The 22384-nt window shown below is 44.5% G+C and overlaps 2 protein-coding genes across 14 annotated transcripts in view; both read right to left on the bottom strand.

The window, feature by feature from the left end:
• LOC308187992 (sucrase-isomaltase, intestinal-like) overlaps positions 1-15411 on the bottom strand; it is a gene marked incomplete at its 5' end in the record, with an annotated part of 56030 nt that extends 40619 nt beyond the window's left edge. The window contains 7 exons of the mRNA XM_080576462.1: positions 147-259; positions 1050-1146; positions 1825-1993; positions 11132-11277; positions 11371-11473; positions 12023-12254; positions 15366-15411. Coding sequence (XP_080432588.1) covers positions 147-259; positions 1050-1146; positions 1825-1993; positions 11132-11277; positions 11371-11473; positions 12023-12254; positions 15366-15411 — 906 coding nt within the window. The remainder of the gene's footprint in view (positions 1-146; positions 260-1049; positions 1147-1824; positions 1994-11131; positions 11278-11370; positions 11474-12022; positions 12255-15365) is intronic.
• Positions 15412-16955: 1544 nt separating this feature from the next.
• The window catches only part of KIF21A (kinesin family member 21A), a 91891-nt gene continuing 86462 nt past the window's right edge, over positions 16956-22384 (bottom strand). For all 13 annotated transcript variants that reach the window (XM_080577485.1, XM_080577493.1, XM_080577496.1 and 10 more), the window contains 2 exons: positions 19053-19252; positions 16956-18226 (listed from right to left, as the gene is read on the bottom strand). In XM_080577485.1, coding sequence (XP_080433611.1) covers positions 18133-18226; positions 19053-19252 — 294 coding nt within the window. In that variant the 3' untranslated portion in view covers positions 16956-18132. The remainder of the gene's footprint in view (positions 18227-19052; positions 19253-22384) is intronic.

Raw genomic sequence — 22384 nt, 5'->3', positions numbered from 1 at the left:
TCCCCACCTGCCTCACCACATCAGCTATTGCTTTTTATAACCAGAATGAGACCAAGCTTTGGCCAAGCTACCTGCTTATACTACCCGATACCAATGGGATTTGTTCCACCGCACTGCCCCACGTGCCATAAGCACTTTCTACTAACCTCTGTGTACTGCTGAACCACGTTTTCGGGAGTTGGCCCAAGGAAGACATAGAAGTCAAGGATCCCGCCAATGGTGCGGAAAGTTAAGGATGGGTTTGGACTCAGAGAAACATCTGAAAGGGAAAAACAGATTCTCAGGACTAACTCTGCATCATGAGGTGTAAGCATGCTGAGCTCCTCTCCTCCGTGCCTTGATGTGTCCCTAGGCAGAGGTAGACACACGTGCAAGTCACTACCTGGTGCCTTGCCGTGTGATCAGATGAGCACACAGGCCAGTTGGCCAGTCCTTCTGTAATCTGCATCTTCCGATTGGCACGGTGCAGCAATAAATCACAGAAACCCACACAGATTAGAGTGCCCAGATTCATTTGTCTCAGTTTCATTTATATAAAAAGGAACCACAAGCTTGTGTTTAGGGTTCCTAGATGCTATTTTAATCTTCTTATTGGAAGTCATTGCCTGCCAGGGGAAACTGATTTTATAGACTGAGTGAAGATTCCCCTTTTCTGAAATTATACTATTGGATTAACACAGTAAGGTGGCCATGGCAACGCACAAAACTACTCTCCACAGACAGAATATAGGACTAACCTAAATTGATTTGATTCAGTTATGCCAATCCCAGAGGAAATTTCCTCCACCTTCTCCTTTCCCTGTATGTGCATCTATTTTTTAAAAAATTAATCATATATTTTCCCTGAAAATACCTTACCTTGTTTAACAGTCATTCTGTTGAAATCTCTTTGAAAACTTTATAGCAATTACTGAACACTCACTTATGCAACAGTCAGTTACATTTTTACTGCACTGAAAAAGTAATCAGTAAAACAGTTTTTTTATATATTTACTAATTTACTGCCTTTCTATATGCAATCAATTTAGGGAATTTGTATGTCCTCCTACCTTGCGCATTGGAGTTCAGGAGGAGAACGCCGTGGGCATTGGAGTCATCTTCTACGCACATGTAGAAAGGGTGAACTCCATAGAGATTGGCAAATGGCTGAAACATAAACAGCATGTTACGTATGGCTTGGCTTTGCCATTTTTTCATGTTTTTTGTCAACTAGGTACGTATGCAAAGACAAAAAAAATAAATGAATTCATAGTTAGAGACTTGTTTTTAAAGGTTGGGGATTTTTTCCTCTAAACTGGTGTGAATTCAAATTGATGGAACAAGAGTAGTTTTTTTTCTGCTTCAACACGGTGCTTCTTATTAGCCAATCTTAACAAAACCTTCCATATTTTGCTAAAACCTCCAGAATGGCAAAGGTAAGACATGTTTGCCAGCTAAAATAGACTCATCAAGCACTGGCCCCAGTTTTGCCAAACATTTAATAGATCCTGCTGAAGGCCAGCTCGTTTGGATGAGCAGGAATCAATCTGCATGTGAGATTAAATGCTTTTCTGACTCAGGACTTAGATATACAAAACATTCTTTTTCTGACAACTACAGCAGCATGAGAAAGCCTCTAATAGGTATCCAAATCACCTCAAAATGGCTTATGATTTTCTTACTCAATTAAAACTTATGACACGACACGTGGCGTTCAGTCTTTGCCATCACTTCCCATCAGCAGTGTTACCACACCAAGAGAGGTGTCCCCTTAGCAAAGCTCTGCCTCGCCACCCCCTCTTCGTGGTACAAGCTCAGGGCAAAGTGCTGCCCGAAGTGAGTTACCGTTGGTGCCTGGTCCCTGCTGAACATGCCGTAGGTAACGAAGTCCATGTTGTGTTTGAAGGACACGTGCTCATGTTCCCCAAACCCGTACACCGAGGTGGATGGCACAGTCGTTGTAATCTGCAGGTACTGGTTGGAGAAAAACAGATCAACCAGGGGACTGTCCCACCTGTGACAAACAGAGGGAAACATAGTTAGCTTGCTCATCTTTGGTACGCATCATTTGAAGCTCAGGTCCAGCTATTTATACTTTTATTTTGGAGAGTAACAATATTAAAAAGTGTTGAGCTTTACGCAAGCTTCTAATATACTTAAGCTAACACACATTAAATTCATCTTGCAATGGCTGCAGACACCTCAGCTCCTTACACAATAAAACGCGTCGATATAATTTTGAAAAGAACGACTAAAATAAGAGAAGACACTATCTAGAATCCTATTACCAAAATAAGTCATCGCTTGTGCTATTTCTATGACAACCAACAGGGCAGGCTAAAAATTGTTATTACGCAGTGGGGTTCAGAATGCTTAATGAGAACAACAGATATTTGGTTGTTACCAGTTTTTACTTTTTAATGCTTTGCTGGATTAGGACCCCAACACTCTTGTTACCCCGACTTTATGCAGGCACCTAGCCCAGCAGAGCGACACCTTCCTCCGGACGGCTCACACGGGATGTTTATATTGCGACGGCTCTTCCTCACCTCTCTCACCAGTTTAATGCCTTTATTTCTATTGAATCATTTGTGGACACAGGCTCACATTTTAATTAGGTGTTACATTCTGTTTCCTATCTCTAGTGCTATAATGAGCTGCAAGCTAGATGGGGGAGAACATAGTCAAGCTGTGGAGAAGTGTTTCATTAATGGTACTGTGTATGCCATGAGTACCACATTTAGATAGCACCCTCTCGAGCCTTGTTTAACCATGAATTTGTTACAGCTAATTAAAATAAATGAGCCGAAGCCATAGAGCATAGAAGAGGCATAACTCTCCTTTTAATGGTCTTTTGTCAATGATTTTGACAAAATTAAATGGTTGATCAAATTAACCAGTAAATCGGAGCAGCAGAGGATGTGCAGTGCCAGCGGGGGAGCAGCGCTGTCCCTGGCTGCCACCAGCACCCTGGTGGGGCTGGCAGGGCTGGGAGGAAGGGATGGCAGAGAGGGTTGGAAGGAAGGGATGGCAGGGCTGGGAGGAAGGGCTGGAAGCCCACCAGCTTGGGCAGCCCTGCTTTCCCCGTGCGGAAGTGAGGACCTGCTCACAGGGGTGCCAGAGGTGGTCCAAGGCACCCTCCTGCCTCCGTGTGCAATAGGAAGGCACAATCCATCCCTGCAGTGCCCTAGACCAGCCCTAAATCATGCCCATGATCTGAAGGGTGTGTGCCTTTTAGAAAAGTCTATTTGGCCTTTTTTGACAAGCAGGAAAAGTAATAATTTGTATTTAACTCCTGATTCGGTTGTTTGGCAGCAGCAACACTCCCTCCCAGGATCTCCCCCACCTACACGCAGCACTGAATAAGGTTGTTTTCTTACACGAAGGCTAATGCACCCAAAATACCAAAATATCCCTGAGAATCAGGCCCAGCCCTTGGCAAACAGAGGTCTTTCTGCAAGAGGCTTTCTCTGGAGCTGCACGCCTGTCCGAAGGAGCTCCGTCACGTCACGTAGCTCCGCTCTGTGCCACGGCTCTGAGCAGACCGCGGGGTTATGCAAAAAGCAAAGGATGCCGGAGGGGAAGTGCTTTGGGAAGAGCTAAAATATCTGTCCTAACTCATTGAGCACCCTCCATGATGTCTGTTTGGAGGACATGAGGCTTTGTACATCCCTGGCACCCACGTTACGGCACTGACGTTTCCCATCGTGAGCACAATTAGCGTTACCATGGCATTAAAAGTGCTCCTTCCACTCGGCCAGTCCCTCCTGCCCAGGAGGGGCACTGGGGTGCTGCAAAACCACAGCCCTGGGAGCAGACTGTCTGCCCCACTGAGTCCTGAAATGGCACAGAGAAACCCTTTTACGCCCTGTGCACTCCCCCAGGACACTGTCAGGAGCTCAGCTTCTGCACAGCACCCCCAAAACAGTGCCCTGCTCTCAGCTGCGCCATGCTGCCAGCCACTGCTCTCCACCAGCGTGGTCCTTCTGCAGACCACAGCTCGATGGAGCAGCCACAAGCTAGACACAGCATTAACGATGACATTAAAAACGCAGGTAATTGCTCCCTCTTCTTTTCTGGGCACCACTATGTCTCCTTCATCTGAAAAAGAGCATGGATAGGTTTTGCCCTGGCTCCTCCTTCTGCCTCCAGTCCCGAGCTGCTGCCCTCGGGCTCTGCAATGCACAGTGGTGAGCTATTCACTACGTTCTCGCTGTGTTTTCGTTGGCAAAGAGCAATCATTTAAATGAAAAAAACACTGTCTGTCATTCCTCAAACACTCAGAGACAATAAAAGGAAATGTTATATTTCTCCCACCTCCCCGCCTGCTGGTTTTAGGCAGATAGAAGGAACGCAACAGGAGGGAGCATAAAATGACACCGCATGTGCAGGAATTTGCATGGTTCTCCTCCAGCAGCCTTGCAAACCACAGCAGTGCTGTGATGGACAACAGAAAGGATCCTAAAATCTAAAAACTCTAAAAGCCCAGCTGAGAGGTTGTTCACTGTCAGAAATGTAACCCCCACCTGCAGTTAAAGGTGGCAAAGCCTGTGCAGATGAAAATCCGTGAGAGGTGATAGCTGCACTCAGGCTCACTGCAGGAAATCCAAGCCCTGCGATGAGCCTCTGTGGTGGGAACCATCCTGCCTGCAGAAACATCAGCTGGGTGCCTGACACCTCTGCCTGCTCGCTGCTGACCCTTCCTGTAAGCCTGACTGATAAAAGCCAGGGTTTTCCCCCAAACACTGTGTGCTATACTTAAGGGTAAAGCTGTCTCTTTTTTTAACCTCACACCTGGAAAAAAAACATTGATTCAGGACTGGAAAACTCTGTAAAAATTAAAATTTCTGGCTGGCCCAAGTGCCACATCCAGCAGTCATCCCTCAGGCCAGCAGGACGAAAGGTAATGGCAGCAGAGCAGGGAGGCAGTTCTAAGGAGGATGGGCAGGCAGGTAGGTAAAATCCCCTGCCCATGTTGATGACTAACATCTTCATGATGTGTGAGGAGGATGACTAAAAGAGAATGGTTTTCAGAAGTGCAATCATCATTCCTTTGTGATACGAACCACAGCAGATGATTTGCCTGGCTGAAGGACTTCGCTGTGCTCATGTTTTAGGAGTGCTGACTGTCGCTGCTGTGAGCGAGCAACTGCTGGCGCACACAGGGAGGTCACATAAAACTCCCAGAGCGAGGACACTTGGGACAAATACTTCTTTAGGACATGTATAACACATTATTCGAACATTTAAAATCATTTTAGGTTGGGCCAGGGTTTGTTCGTTGTTGTTTTGTTTTTTTTTCTGCTTTTTGCAATGAACACCAGAGAAAAGAGCTCACTGCTTTAGGGTGTGAACACCCCTCTCCTGCTCACTGGCTTGGAGAAAATGTCCTCTCTAACACCTGCTTTTCTTGGCCTCCAAACCCTTTGGAAGCCACAGCCTTGTAAAAGGGTGAACACCCCATATCTTATCTGTGTGCAATTCAGGTGGAAACTTCACACGTCTATCAGAAAAGCAGACCTAACCCTGCCAGCAGAGCTCAGTGACCTTCGTGACTGAGAAGCACAGGCCCTGCGTTCAGATGCTCGGATATACCTGGCCCTGGCTCACCCCACTCGAGCTGCTGGGCAGCACCAGCTCAGGAGCCCCCGTCTCCCCTATTTTGCATTGCACTCAGATTTCTGAAAAATGTTTCCACTGTCTCACAACCGCCAGCCTGCTTATTAACTCTAAGTCTTGAGGAAACCCCAGGCACTGCTGGCCTGCAGAAGGCATGCCAAGAATAATTTTTTATATGTTTCTCTTACTTTAAAGGTGATCTAATAAATAGGGGGAGAAAGTTCTTGCCAGCAACGTATTTTCCACAAACCTGACATTTTTTTAAAATGAATTGCAGAGTATATTTATAGTTGTTGACATAGTTTTGCTCCACTTCTACTGAATTCATCGTCACGGTATCAGAGCATCTCCTATAAGTGGCTGGATATATAATGCTTCATTTTTGTACTGAAAAACACTTGAATAAGTGATATAGCTCCAATACGTCTCAGCTATGTAACATAAATCTTAATGATTAGAAGACTAAAATAATGGCTCTTGTAAACCAGGAGCAAACCCAAGCTACCCATGATCCACACAATTTGCTCCTGTTGCTTTCAGCAAAACCGCAGTTTAAGACAATAGCACTATAAATCATTCTAATAGCTGTGCCTATGTAAAAACATCTTCATGGTAAGTGGCATCTGTGCTTTCTACCACAATCAATAAAAAAAGGCAGCTGAACTCTGCAGCAGCCTTTTTGGAAATGAAGGAAAACCTTGATTAGATTTTTGTTATTTGTGCCATGTCTTCCCAGTAGCAAATGAGGTATTCCTAACTCTTAATAGAGAGAAAAGGGCATTTATCTGGCTTGGGAAAAATGCTGTCTTCCATTATTCATATGACATCATGAGGAAAAATCGCTTGGAGAACGGATATTAAAGTGGAGAATCAAATCAATAGCCCATCCTTCTGTAGCCTGTCTCTGACAATGGCCCATGCCAGGTATCGCAGAGGAAGGCATAAGATGTCACTCAGAGACAGCCCTGCAATAATCTGTTTATGGAGGAAGTTTCTGGCTGTTTTCATAGAATTAGCTTATGTTGTGAGACATGGAGACAAAAATATTTATTTTTTTTTAGAGATGATTTTTTTATTATGCACGAATACGCATCCTGCTAAACCTCCCGTGTCAGCACTGCCCTGGGGCAGTGAGTCCCACAGAGTAATCACACACTGCAAAATTAGTATGCCTTTGTTATTTTTTTCTGCTTTAAAACAAATAGTTCCCAGCCTTTTACTCTCTGTTTTGAAGGAAATCTGAACTTTCTTTGAGCCTTCATACCTCATGCTACCTTTTCCACGTGGTTGCTGCTGTTAACGGGCCAATTTGCCAAAACAGCTCTTGTAGTACTATAGGAGCAGGGAGAGGTTGCCTTCCCTCCAGCCTCGACTGCTCCATAAGTTTGGGAATTTCACCTCCAGGGCAGGAGACACAGCTCCAGTCCCTGTTCCTTGTGTTTGAGATCTAAGACCTGGAGCCTTCGATAGGCTGCAGGCTTGGGTCACAGCCTCAGCAAGACAGAAAACACCTGGCATCTGCATGGGACTGAGTCCCATCCAACCTCACCAGCAGAGCTGGCACCTCTTCCCTCCGGTGTCTTCTGATTGTTCCTGACACAGGAAGGACCTGCCTTGGCCCCCACTGAAAGAGTAGGAGTGAAAAAGATGGGCAGAATAGGATGGGACAGAGAAAATGAAAATAGTGGATGAGAAGGAGAGAGGCAAGAGGGAGGAAAGCCAAGAGGCATTGCCAGGAGGAGAAACGGAGACAGACCAAGAGCTGCCCACCAGCAGCTGCTGGTCCCAGAGCCCCCAGCAGCACCTGTATCATTTCCCTGCATGATCCCATCTGATCTTCACCCCATGCAGGCAAAGAGGAGCCCGTCCCCTGATTATCTTGGCGCAAGCTGAAAATGTAGTGGAACTTGGCCTTTTATTCCTGATCCTGACTCCACATGAGGTTTGCAATCAGCTGCTAATGGCTATTCCCTGACATAATTCACTCCTCTCCCCCCTCATTGTGAATACACAGCCCTGGATTTATCCTGCCCTCCTCAAGCTGGTACTCGGGTGGTTCAGCAATTGGAAGGGCTCCTTGCGCACGACTTGGAGAAAGGCCTGTAAATCAATATTCAAGGATATCTGCAGACTTCAGGACTCCACTGCTCTCCCCTACAACGTTGTGGATGTGGCGATAAATCACTCCTCTCAAGGAGGAGGCTGTGTGTGCACAAATGGCAGAGCTGGGATGGGCTTTTACATCAGGCAGACAGAGCGGCAGCTTGCCACCAGCTGTATCCGTCCTGTCATCCCATGGCTCCTGTGTCTGCAGCACAGAATTATAGAACCACCCAGGCTGGAGAGGACCTTTAAGATCATCAATTTCAGCCATCAACCTGACCTACCGAGTCCCATCACTAAACCACGTCCCTTAGTGCCACATCCACATCTCTTAAATACTTCCAGGGTCTGGGACTCCACCACTTCCCTGAGCAGCCTGTTCCAATGCTTGACCAATGCTCCATGAATAATTTTTTCCTAATGTCCGATCTAAACCTGCTCAGTGCAACCTGAGAGCATTTCTTTTTATCCTATCCTTGTCACCTGAGCGAAGCGACAGACATCCTCCTTGCTGCAACCTCCTTTCAGGGGGTTGTAGTGAGCAATGAGTTCTCCCCTCAGCCTCCATTTCTCCAGACTAAACAACCCCAATCCCTTCAGCTGCTCCTCATAACTCTTGCTTTCTGATCCCTTCACCAGCTTTGTAGCTTTTCTCTGCACACACTTGAGCAACTCAGTATCCTTCTTGAGGGAGCGCAAGCACACAGGATAGAGGCTGTACTACAGCAAGGAGGGCAGACGAATGCACGTGTGGATTTTCAGAGAACAACCCCAAACTGCTAGGAACGGACTGCTCCCACGTGGATTATATCCACCATGAGGAAATTTAGCGTTTGTGTTTTTTCTTTTAGTGGGTCATCCAACAGTGCAAAACTGTTGGTAGGAGACAAAGAGTGTGAGGAAAAGAAGGTTCTTGAGCATCTGGGATTGCTTTACAGAGGGAAAGCCTTTTTGGAGATGTTAGGCAGGTCCAGCAAGGTGCCCGGGCCTGGTTGTTATTTTCCAGTCAACCCCGTGGCATGCAGCTGTCAAAAGGGCCTCATTTGTCCACTCTGATTAAGGACTGATTCAGCTGCTTGTTGAGATGGCAAGACCATGTCTGCTGGCTTCTTAAAATAGGAAAACAAACTCCCTGCAGGTACGGCCTGTGCCTCAGGCCCAGCCCCGGCCTGCTACAAAGCCTGCTGTTGAGCGGGCAGGGCTGAGCCTGCAGCCAAATGGGCTCAAGTGGCCCTCAGGCCGGGCGGTACAGCCTGCTGCCCTAATCTGAAAGATTTCCATCCACACAGCTCCTCTGATGGCTAAATCGTCCACAAGTCAGGATGTGGCGGTGTTCCTGCACTCGTTTGCTCTGACAGGATGGACAGATGGACAGACAAGCCGACGAAAGGGAGGCATTTCTGCTCCTCGCACAGGGAACTTAACTCCAAGCATGATTCAGCTGTGAGAGGAACTGCTCCCTGCCGGGGTGTGATGCTTCAGTCTATAAGCACCGGCTGTGCCATTTGACATGAAATAAAAAACCCCAGGAGCACAGAATTTCCCTTTCTCTAGGCAAAATCCTCCGTCTCTCTGCTGATGAGGATGTTTTATTAGCAGCACTACCACTGCTCAGAGGCTAAAAACCCCACTGACCATGCCCAGTATTCACCCCAATTCCTTATTTCTCGAGAGCCCCCAGCCTGCTGAGTGGCAGAGCATCTCTGCGCCAGCTCTGGGGGCATGGGGAGCCCTCATGCATAGGATCACATCCAGTGTTTGCTTCATGGAGAGCCCTTCCCTTAACTGGGATGTCCCAGATTTGAGGATGCCCTGACTGACCAAGGCCAAACCCTCAGGTTTGGGGTCAAGATAAGCACTGAGCTAGCTGCCAGTGCTTCGCTGTGCAGGCACCTCCTCCTTCACCAAGCCAATTAACAAGCCTCTGCAAAAATCTCTCATTACAAAGAGAAGAAAATAGGGCCTTTAACTTAGCGCACTGTTTTCACAAAGCTGTTAGGTCTAACGAGGAATTAAACTATTTTTTGTTATCAGGCAATGCATAATACATTCATTTACAATAGACTGCAAAAAGAAAACTTTACAGAATTGGCTGTGACACCTAGAAAAAGAGACACCACAAGACTGAAATTTAAAAGGACAGATAGTTAATTAAAAACCCAGTGCAGTGGTTCCATCTGCAGTCTCACACCATTTCAGAGGCTGCCTTGTCTTACTTGCATCACACGTGTTAAGCCTTATATTTCATGGAAAGATAATGCTTATATTTTTAGTCTGTTTGACAAAGAGCTTCTGGAAAAAAAAAAATCTGACTTGCTTTTTTCACATTTTGGGGGTTAAACTTTCTAATGCATAAAATGAACAGCTTGGATTAGGATGACCTTCTGGGAATGCACCTTGCAAATGCTACATCTGCACTCGGAAGGGGTGCAACAGTAGCAGAGCTGGTACCAAGGTCCCAAGGGTACAAGAGGTGGGTGTAATCAGGAGATTCACCTCAAAATGTGCTGCTGATCTAAATTAAAATGCTAATACAGTCACAACCACAGCCTCCTGTGGGCAGCGCACACTTCGTTTTTTTTTCTCTCAAGGCCCTGATGCAAACAGTACCCATATTACAATATTCTGTGCGTCTCCTCTGCCCGCCTTAGTGATGCAGTGGTAACCTACAGCAGCATGTAACACCGTCATTTATCACTGCAGACGGCTGAAGGCTACTTCACCATAGCATCCCCAAACACAACTGGCACCTCAATGAGGATGTAGAGAGCCTCACCTCCCTAAAACTCTCTTGCTAAGTAGCATTACGTGCTACAGACAGGTTGGTGGAAGGCAAGAAAATGAGAAACCTGATGATGTGCACTGGTGGGGGGAGCTTCTGCTGAGGTTAAGTGCGTACCAGTATGAGTTTGAAAAGTACCAATACCAGTACCAGGTTTTCTCAGAGAGCAACGAGCTAGACCCACAAATGCTGTTCCCTGCTTCCATTGAAACCAGTGGAAGCTGATGGCCCCTGTGATTTTGAGCTGTAGTTTCCTAGACCTACATCTGGAAGAGTGGCAAGAGAGTTGGTGCTCAATTTCTGGTGTATTACAACACCCCAAATTTCATAAAATGGTGCTTCAGTGCTTTCACAAGCTGAGAATAACAATGCCTCAAGCTGTGCACCCAGAAATTGCAGTCTCAAAACTTATTTGACAAGAAACTGAATAATCTTTCCTGCATGCACGTGGATAATTGCCCATTATACAGGCAGATACTCCTATTAACAATGAGAGTTTTCTAGGAAAAAGCATAAATCTGGATTTATGCTGTTTTGTGCTTGAGCCTTTTCATGCATACCGACATACAATAAAGCAGTAGGAAACAGTCCTTGCCCCATCACTCTTATTTTCTCCAAAAAACAATGCTAATAACCTCTCGTACTCACAGCACTGTGCCGGTGCTCTTCCTCTTGATCCTGAAGTGGGAGGAGTCATCTGTGAACTCAACGTCGTAGCTGGTGTCCTCGGCAGCCACTCCAGGGGAGTCAATCTTGAGGGGTACCTCAAAGCGCTCTGTGTTGGGGTCATAGATCTAAGCCAAGGCAAAGGGGGCCCAGGCAGGTTAACTGGTTTGCTAGTGTGCGTGGCTTTCTTTAAATGACTTTCCTCCCCCCAAAATACTCACTTTAAACCTGAGCCTGTCTTTCGTCTGGAACTCCACATCTACTACAACAGGAGAAATGTCATTTCCAAACAGCGACAGCTGGCTGCGCTTGTTCAGCGTTACCCTGAAACAGAAACAGGCCTCAGTTTCAGTGTCGGGAAACAACTCAGCTATCCTGCATCAATTCTTTAAAAAAAAACAACAATCAATCAAATGTTGATTTATGAAGAGAAATAAACTGAGGTTACTCTTCCATTTGCTAGGATCTCCTCCTCATCGTGGAGGTGGTGGTGGGCTGCTGGTTCCAGCAGGAGCCCGAGCTCCCAGCCGGGAGCAGCAGGACGGGTGGCACGGTGCTCAGCCATCCCAGCTGCAGCACTAGCGCTTTCCCCTCTCTCTGATTACTGGATTTTCACCTATACAGAGGAGTCCAGTAGCACGCAGTGATATTTATTTCATTCAGCTTTAAGGCTAAAAGTTAGATGACTAAATCTCATATGGTTGACTTGGCTCTTCTTACCATTAATAGGAAGAATACATGGTTTCCACACACCGGTGGTGTGGTGTGAGTGGCTTGGTGCAGAACCCCAGTTGTACACGTCTTAGCAAAACACATCCCCATCCTCACCTTTCCATTAACAAAAGAAATACGTGGTTTTCACAGCCAGCTCACCTCCAGCCTTTAGCTGTCTTCTCCGCGTTTCCGCCCAGGGAATAGCCGTAGGGGCTGTCCTCGGGGAAGAAGCACCAGGGCGCGTTGGGGACGTCGGTGGTACACCAGGTGCAGCCCCGCGCCTCGCAGTTCTCCTGGGTAGCGCCGGGCTGGGGGTGGCAGTCCACCCGCCTCTGCACCGCCACGGCCCTGCTGCACTGCTCCGGGCTGGAGCCGCGGCACTGGCCTAGGGCTGCACAGGGGGGGGAAAGCAGTCAGAGACCACAGAAAAACACACAGAAACAAGCAATGGGATCTGCTTTGGTTATAATTTTTTTGATAATTTCTTTTTCCTCATTTGGGGGCCAACGCTACAATTCTTTTGACTGAGGTGACCTCAGGGCAGCATGCCTACTCATGACCGAAACCAGAGGAACCACTTTCTTTTCCATGCCAACACAGCATGGTCTCTATTGTTCAGTGCTCAGAGCTTCAGGTATTCAGCTGAAGCATGACCAAATAAAATACGTGAAATACTCAGAAATACTCATGGAAAGTTAACTAGCGAGCTACCAAAACTGCTGCTGAGGTGTCGCATCCTACATTCTCTATGTGCTTATTCTCTGCCATGGTATTCACAGAGGTTATGTATGTATACACAGTTATAAATATATAAAATCTTCATGCATCTGTACAACATGGGTAACCTGGTCTAGTGGGAGGTGTGCCCACGGCAGAGGGTTGGAACTGGATGGTCTTTAAGGTCCCTTCCAACCCAAACCATTTTATGATTCTATTATATGTGTAAATATAAAAATGTTGATTACATATATGTTTGTGTTAGGCTTCATTTATATAAATGAACATATAAATTATATAAATACGTTATATAAATACTACGTGTATGTATTATTAGTACTTTGTATTAACATTCCTTGACTTAATACAGTAATATAGCAAAATATCTTCCCTTACAGTAAAGGTAAAACGTTGGTAGGACAAGAAAAGGGACAGATCAGTCATTCATGAAATCAAAACCTCTTAATGAGGCACTCAGCCCTCTCCTGTCCCCAGCTGCTGGTCCAGCCCCGCTGCCCCTACATGGGCTCTGCAGGGCTGGCTGCCTTCGGTGCCGACAGGACACCCCAGGGTCCTGTGGAGAGCAGGCACATGGCTGCTTACTTATTTTGAAGTGTAAATTGTAGCCGTTACAGCAGTACTCAAAGATTAAATCTACTTGGAAGATAATTATTCTTTTCCATAAAATGACAATCACCTGCTTTAAACATTTTATTTTATGTGGACTGGTGGGTACTTGGCAGCTTAAAACGTGATTGCTGATGCAGTTGGGACTTCTCCATATGAAGAAGTTTACAAGCAGCTGTGCATAAGCAATAATTCTGGATAGTGAAAAAAATACAGCATAAAACTGCAGATTCACTAGGAATTTGCATCATGTGGTCCTACCAGAGTTTAGCTCCAAGTAGAGGATGGGAGCGCACAGAAACAGGAGCTGAACACCAGCTCCGTTTATCTTTTTAGTGAAATATTCTCAACCCCCCAGCTTGGTGTAACTAACTCATCCTTGCCACAATGCCCTCGTGTCAGCTGCTGGACGTGGGAATGGCCACATAAATCCAGTTGACCTTCACCAGCTGGCAGAGGCTGGTGCTTGGCTGCCCTCTCTGTTGCCACCCTTGGGTGGGCTGGCTGCTTTCTGTCCAGCATACATCCATCCCATAGGGCAGCCCAGAATTCTGCCCCCCTTGTTCCATCCAAAGCACAAAAGGAGCATGAACACCCCTCAGCGATCCCTAGGTGACCTATCTGTGCAGCAAAAATCAGCGAAGAGTCATCAACAACTTAATTAAACACTTCAGCCCGGGCTGGGATTGCAAACCCTCTCTTTTTCATACTGTGCCCCTGAGGAAGACATAGCGAAGTCGCACAGCTTGCAAGTCCCGTGGAAGTAGCTGCCAGGCCTTTGCACGCTGCACGCTGACTGTTCCTGCTTATCGAGGAAGAGATTAAAAGATTTCAAAGGCTTCCCACAGCCATCTGGGTGCTGAGGTCCTCAAACCTGTGCAGCCACAGGGGCTGAAGAAAATCACACCACGAACACCACATAGCTCCCGGAGCCAGCAGCTTCGTGCTGCTCTGCCTTGCGTTTGCTAGTTAACGTCTGGGTGGGTGAAGCACAAAATAGAGTAAAACCATCACATTTAGCTGCCTTTTTTTTTTCTTTTCTAATAGAAATAAAATGTAGTGTCAATGTTTTCATTACTGAAATCAGAGAATGTGACCGAACATACTGGAGCAGATTATTAACAAGAGACTTTTATCAACTTATTTCTATAATGAAATGCTTTCAAAACACTTCATAAAGATATTGTGAAGGAAAAAGCTAGTTCAAAGGAAAAAAATGCTCCTGCAGAGACCAAGAATATTTTTTAATTTTTTTTTCTCCTCCCCACCTGTATGAAGTTTAAGTGTTCTAGGGAATTTTGAAACCAAGCACTAGCAGCTCTGAGCAGCTGAACAAGGCTGCAACCTCCTTCAGCCCTTGTTACTAGAATTCCCTCTACAATAGTGCAAATGGGACAGCAGCAAGTGGAAATATATATTTAAATTTAAAGCCTCTGCATGATTTTCACTGCTTTTATGGTCTGTGTTTGCTTTTCATCTTCTACATATGTTTGCAAATGAGCAGCTGAATTTAGTAACAACTATGACTACCTGCTCCTTTTTCATGATAATTTCCATGGGATCAGAAACTAAAGAGGCAGCTTGAAAGATATAGGTGAAAAAGTATCCCCACTGTTTGTTTTTTTTTTTTTAAATCTTGACTTCAATTTTGTGAAATTAGGTTAGAAAATGCTGTGATAAGGCGTAAGCAAGGAATTAAAGCAATACCATGCCCCTTTTAGTATTAGTCTGTACATTTTGTGTTCACCTACACATTTGCAAGGTACTTGCTGCAGAGATTCCTTCTTCCTTTATCTGGCAACTTAAAGAGAGAATAAACCTGATTCCTATTATTAGGCTCTGGTATTTGTGGGTAAAAGCCACAGAAAACAGATCACCAAAGCACCAGTTAACTTTCAGCAGCTGAATGGTCGCAGTGACTCCAGCCTGCCTGCTCTGGCACCCAAGAGCTGAGCACACTGCTGGACTGAGGTATCCCTCTTACCAAGCCAGCCCTGTTGTCTTCCCACAAAGTCACATCAGGTGGAGTTAAGCCCATGCCTGCTCTCTCCTTTTCCATGTGAAAAGAGGACCTCCTGCTCTAATAGCTCTTCTGCTGTTATCAAACTTAGCTCTTGTTTTGGAAGACTACAACAAAATAGGAATACGAGACGTTTACCTGCTAGCACAGCGGCCAAGAGCCAGAGACTCCTGGTTCTCTCCATGGTTCACTGCTGATTTCTGCGCGCAGCCTGTAGCCTTTTATACCAGGCAGAGCTGTGATAAGGATCCCCTCAGATTATTAATGGCATTGCCAATATTTTATCAAAGCTAATTCAATAAACTCATGCTGTTATAACACATGGCCTTGCCTGCATTTAAGAACATATCTAAGCAGATACGACAGCGCTAGTGACTAATTTGTCCACAAACTTTGATAAACATCTGAGTCCCAGTCCCAAGACTTTTCTCAGGATTCTTATAAAAAGCCGTTTTCCAGAGACTCCCTTTATTTTTTAAACAAATATCTTCCGAGTCCTGTGCTCACCTTTTTCTGATCCATCTTGTGTCACACACATAATTTTACACTAAAAATGAAAAGTTTGGAGAAAAGCAGCTGAAGAAATCTCCATTAAAACAAGACACTGGTACTGTGACCTTTACAAAATGACAAATTCCCTCCAATTATTTGATGGCAAGAACTTTCAGAGTACCTCTGTGTTGTACAGTAAGATTCATTTTTAGGTGGGATGTCTTCTTGAAGGAAAAAAAAAATCTTTCTATACACACAATTACCTAACAGTCATATGGGTGCCAACCGCAAGACAGTTCATAAAACAAAATGTCTGTGTTTTCAAGCATTACCAGAGAGAAGCATCTGCAAGTCAGACTGTTGCAACAACAGCCCCTCGCCATATGGTCACTTAAGGCAGAACAGCCTGACAGCAAGTAGTAGTCTCTTATGTTTGTAAGGACTTTTTTGCAGTTGAAAAACACAATATTCATGTGAATCTTATGCAGTAACAAGCTACCTAGGGTTCCCAGATGACAGCCCTTAGTGTTAAGCTCCGAAGCCACAGGTCATCGAGCTGCTGGCATCATTTGTGCCTCGGCAGAGGGTGGCCTTCACCACGCTGGCCAGGGCACCCCGCAGCAGGCAGGCACAGCCTCTCACAGGTAAATCCACTCTCCATTTGCTCCAAGTAGTGATGTGGTCCCAAATCACATTGCGTACACATGTACCCTTTAAACACCCTGAAAGCATGATAGATAAACTGTAGCGATACCAATTAGTGCATATTTTAACTCCTAACCTGTATGTTGCCTAACAATGCACATAATTTCTGATTTCTGCAGAAACTTGAGCTAAATCAGACTTCAACTCGCAAGCAGCATGCATTTTCATCTGCTTTCAAGCTGAGCTGAGGAGGAAATAATTTCTCGAAGATGAGTAAGAAGCATCAGGGCTTTTCTTTGCTTGACACTGTACATAACAAGGTACGAGATGTGATCTCTTGAGAACAGGAGCCATCTGCTGTGTTTCTGCTAGTACGAGGGAATCCTACTAGGGTTCCTAAGTACTATGAAAGCAGAAATAATGCCTAACTAGCAGACAGAAGTGGGGTACCAGAACAACCTATGGGCTGCATTACTCAGCAAGCAATTCTACTGCACTACGTAAAATTGTGTGTTTTACCCCTGGGGCCTTTGCAAGTGAAGTGAATTCTTACCAAGGAACTATGATAAAAAAAAAAGTCAAAGAGAAATAGTTCACATTCACATCTTTATTTGTTACCTATATAAGCTATAATTTACAGATCTATATTTTTGGGGGGAAAAAACAAACAAACAACAACAAAAAAATCAAAAAAACTCAACATCCAAGCACTGTATCTGAATCTACATAAAATTTTAAAATTTGCAGAATTTACAAATTAATATTCAGAGCAGTTGGCTAAATTATACATCCTCCCTCAATATCCACACTCTAAGAGCTTTAAAAGTCATACAGGCACATGATAAGATATTTTCTTTATACAACCATCTATTTACATAGCTTTTTCCAATACACGTGGTTCAGTTCTCAAAGTAACTGCCAAGGCTTGCAAAACAGTGTATTTAAAATACATATAGCAGCATATAAAATTAGATAAAAAGGAAAAAACATTTTTGCTTTAAAAAAAAAGAAAATGAGATGATAGAAACAAATCCATAAGAAAAATAGATTAAGATATATTTCTGTTATGACATTACAAACACCTAGTCATTACAGAACATAGGCAAAACACTAATAAAACATACCAAGTTATGAGCGTTTTAGTTCTAGTCCTGAGCACAGAGTATACATAGCTGCACAACTTTGGTCAACGAGGATTATATGCTAACATTAACACAGATCATACAGCATTTGCTGTTAGCGGGACACAGTCATATCAGAAGGATCTGTCACTAACAGCTTCCTGCCATCTTTTATTCTCTCCACTTCCCTAACAACAGTGTAAGTGACCTTTAAAATCCTGAAACGTCTGTCATAATCAAAGGCTTATTAATAGGAAATCATCATTCCCGTGCTACCCTAAAAACGCAACACAGCTGATCGTAATTGTGAGTGAAATACAGCAGAACACTTTTCTTTTGAATATATTCCCAGTTATAATTTTGAGATGGTCATTAGAGAAGACTGGTTTCCAGTTAAACTGCAAGTGTTACTTATGCACACAAACTCAGCCATTATATATAGACATATGTACGTGATTCACTGAGATACAAGAATGCTACCTTTTTTTCTTAAATACAGTACGTGTTTTAAGGACAGCAGGTCTGGTAGAAGAGTTCACTCTTATTTTTCAGTTCATTCCAGTCATCACCATTTACTTAACAGGCATGCATCAAACTGCATAGAGTGCACCTCAAATCCATCAATATATTTATTTTTGCCCACCATCTCAGTTACTGGCAAGATCTTCACTTGCATCTCCTGTATCTGAGATCTGTCCATCTATCACATTTCGAGCTTTCCAGATCCTCACAGTTCGGTCACTGAAAAACAAAACCAAACCAAAACCGTATTAGAGTTACATAATTAATATGGATAATTTGGGAAGGGGAAAAACTTTTTTTTTTTAAATTCGGGTGCTTTATTCAGAAAGGTACTGTTGTATAAATAAGATTTCCATAACAGATATGCAAGGGTCTCCAAGAGAATTTGAAACCTATGATATACCACACAACTAACAGAATAAGGTGCTTTTCTTAATCAAGTCACCTCAGGTTTCAAGTACTGAATATGCTCACATATACTGAGGAATCAAATATTCAAATCAAGGTGTTTCAAGGATAGTAGGGCTGTCTTTTAATCTTTCAAAGCTCCTGCTAGCACTTAAGAAAGAAAGCAGGTACCATGGCTTTTAGAAAAATTCCTACAGGTCAGGAGTTAGCCCTAGCAATAATAGCCTAACTGAAGAGGCAAGTTGGTAAAATTCTCACTATTGCCTAATTCTCCCCGTCATCCTGCCCATTAGTGATCTTCAAACTGTTTTGATCGTGTACCCCTTCACTCAAAAATTTTTGAGCAGGCACCTCCAATATATGTGTTTTTATTCATTTTTAAGTTATAAACATGCAGTAGTGAAGTTCAAGTATTTTCTTCCTCCATCCCGAAGGATCATTTTGTGCATTCCTTGCAGTGCACACACCCCACTTCGGAGACCACTGCCGCAGGTTATTGGCATTTAGGGGCATGGACCAGGTTTCCCCATGTCTGCTATGAAGGGATTTACACAACTGAAGATCTCCCAAATGCATTTGCATGGGCAGAACTACAGCAGAAGCTAGAGTAAAAGGCTTATAGAGGTGAAAAACTCACTCTGCTGCTGTGAAAATCTGGCTAGAGTTGGTGCAGATTGCATTTATAGGACTGTCATGTCCTTTCATCTCCCCAATCGGGGCGAAGGTGTCCACATTCCAGAGCTTGAGGGTGCCTCCTCTGCAGCCGCTGAGCAGAACCGGAGCACCGGGCACCAGACCGAGAGCACACACCCAGTCTTTATGAGCATTAGGAACTTGCTGAAAGACAGAAAGCAGGCAAATCTCACAGGGATGAAAGAAATATAATGAGCACAGAAGTAGAAATAATAATAAATAAATAAATAACAACAACAAAAAAACAACCCTGAGTTCAAAGCCCAACTCCCATCCCGCAGTCCATTAGCTATAGCAGTCTGGACATGTCCCAGCCCTGTGGCTTCTTCTTCAGAACAAGGAGGGTGCTTCCTTCCATGAGGCTACATCTACACTGCAAGTCATCTAGGGTTTGTTTCTCTTTGATAAATAGTGCTACAAACAAGGAGAGAGAAACCAATATGCACAACTGCCATGATGTGGAACAGAAATTAATTTAGGATAATGCTAATTTAGGATAACGCTAAATCTGCATATGTTCAAATGCATATTTGAACGCATATTTGAACATATGGTCTCAGTGTATTTTTGAAATTTGTCTGTAGAAGTTATAAAACACAAAAAGAAAATAATCCCAAACACTGCTCAAAAAATATACCAGGGAAACAGAACTATGGTTCTATATTTGCTTTCCTCCTTTCTTCTTTTCCCACTACGCATCATAAATTGATTTGGTGATATAGCACTTAAAAAAGATACATTAGCTCTTTATTGAGGAAGGACACTAGCATTTCACTGTTGATTCCAAAAGCAAAATGCTGCGCAGACTGGCTGAGAACAACATCCATTTGATACAAACACCAGGGAAATAACAGTTCAAGTTTACTGTCTTTTAAGGAAACCAGGGCTGGCTCTTCTCCAGGTCAGCTTTGTAGAAACTCTTTTGTTTTGCTGCCTTACTCATATTATGGAGCACACACAGCTTTCTAGGACCTTTCTACAGGTTTCTATTGGAGTTTATCTACAATATACACTACTTGGGATGTATAGCACCAAGTAAAGTAGATGATTTCCAAATTCTTTCAAATAGCACGTTTGTTGAATGATTTTCACCAGAAAGGTTTTCCAAACCAGGACCTGATGAAATATTAACATTTATACTTTAAAGCAGCTTCAGCTCTATTTCAGGCTTTTTTCCTCATGTAGAACAGTCGTGTCGAGGAATGTCAAAGGGTACCCATGAAACCTGTGGTATTTAGACTCTTCTGCTACATTACCATATACGTGATCAAGTCAAAATTATACCTACACTTACTGAAAAAATAACTAAGTTCTAGATGTGACGTCTGCAGGACCACAGAGTAGCTGAGGTTGGCAGGGATCTCTGGAGATCATCCAGTCCAATCCCTTGCTCAAAGCAGGCTCAACCAGAGCAGGCTGTTCAGAGCCATGTACTGGTTTTGAGGAGCTCCAGGGATGGAGACTCCACAACCTCTTTGGGCAACTGGTTCCAGTGTTCAATCACCTTTGCAGGGGAGAACAAACAAGCAAACAAAATACTCTCGTTTTCTTTCTTAAATATTTCATGTATTTCAGTTGGTGTCTACTGCCCCCTGTCCTTTTCTGCCCGTTGTTCTTCTACAGGATATCACTGAGCAGAATCTGGCTCTGTTTTCTCCCTCCTATCAGGTATTCATATATACTGACAACCCACCCGAGCCCTCTCTTCTCCAGTCTGAATAGGCCCAGCTCTCTTGGTGCTTCCTCATGAGAGAGGCTCCCGTCCCTCAATCCTCTTCCTGCTCTTTCAGCAGGAAGCTCAAATGCAGGTCTTCGTTGAACCTGCTCCAGTATGTCTATGTCTCTCTCGTACTGGGGAGTCCAGCAGAGGGGAAGGATCCCCTCCCCTCAGCCCTCTTCCTAACACAGTCCAGGAGGCTCTTGGCCTTTGCTGCAAGTCTACTTTCCAGCTGGCTGGCCCCCAGCCTGTGCTACTGGTGTTTGGAGTTATTCCTTAGGAGATGTAGGACTTGGCATCTCCCTCTGCTGAACCTCATGAAGTTCCTCTTTGCCAGTCTGTTGAGGTCCCTCTGCAGGGTAGCACAACCATCTCCTCTATTAACCACTCCTCGTGGTTTTGTATCATCTGTAAATGTCGTGAGAGTACATTCTGCCACGCTGTCCAGGTCATCAATAAGAATGTTAAAGAGCACATAGTATTGACCCCTGGGGTGCACCGCTAGTGACCTGACTTTGTGCTGCTGATTACAATCGTTTCAGTCCACTTCAGCAGTTTCTAATTAGCCTCACAGTGCGCTTCTGTAGTCCATACTTCATCAGTTTGTGAATTAGCATGTTATTGCAAACAGCGTAAAAAACCTTGCTAAAGTCTGGATAAACAACTTGAGATTCCCTCCTCATCCACCAAGACAGTCATTTCATCATAGAAGGCCTCAGCCTGGTTGAGTTCATGAATCCATGCTGACTACTTCCAGTCACCTTCTTGTCCTTGATACGTTTGGCAGTGGTTTCCAGGATTACTTGCTCTATCACCTTCCCAGGTACTGAGCTGAGACTGACCAGCCTGTAGTTCCCCAGATCCTCCTTCTTGCCCATCCTGGAGATAGGCGTGATATTTGCTTTCTCTCAGTCCTCAGGAAGCTCCCACACTGCCATGACCTTTCAAGGAAAATCAGCAGTGGCCTCACAATGACATCAGCCAGATGCCTCCATGTAGTCCCATCAATTTCTCCAGTCTGTTTTAAACATTTCCTAACCTGATCCTCCTCCTCCAAGGGTAAGTTACCCTCACTCGGGACTCACCAACTTGTCTCAAGGACATGGGGCTCCTGGCGGCAAGCCTTACCAGTAAACACTGGGACAAAGAAGGCATGGAGTACCTTGGCCTTTTCTGTGCTCTTGTCAGATCACCTGCCTCATTCAGCACAGGGTCCACATCTTCCCCAGCCTTCCTCTTGCTGCTGATACCACTGGGGAAAACCTTGTTGCCTTTAGTGTCCTTTGCTAGACTCAGCTCCAGGTTGGCTTTGGCTTTCCTAACTCCAACCTTGCATATTTAGACAGTATTGATGTTCTTCCTGAGTTACCTATTCTTGCTTCCATCTCTTGCCTATTAACGTTTGAGTTTAGTCAAGAGCTCCTTCTGTATCCATGCAGGCCTCCTTTCAACTTTGCTTCACTTTCTGCATGTCAGGATGGAACACTCTTGAGCTTGGAAGTCCTTGAAAAATCAAACCATTCTCTTGGGCCCCTCCTTTCTCCAGGACCATATCCCAA

This window comes from Anser brachyrhynchus (genome assembly GCF_964034855.1).
Source record: "Anser brachyrhynchus genome assembly, chromosome: 1".
In the NCBI taxonomy this organism is placed as follows: Eukaryota; Metazoa; Chordata; class Aves; order Anseriformes; family Anatidae; genus Anser; species Anser brachyrhynchus.
Note: the sequence above shows the minus strand (reverse complement) of the source record. Positions and strands in the feature narration are given on the sequence as shown.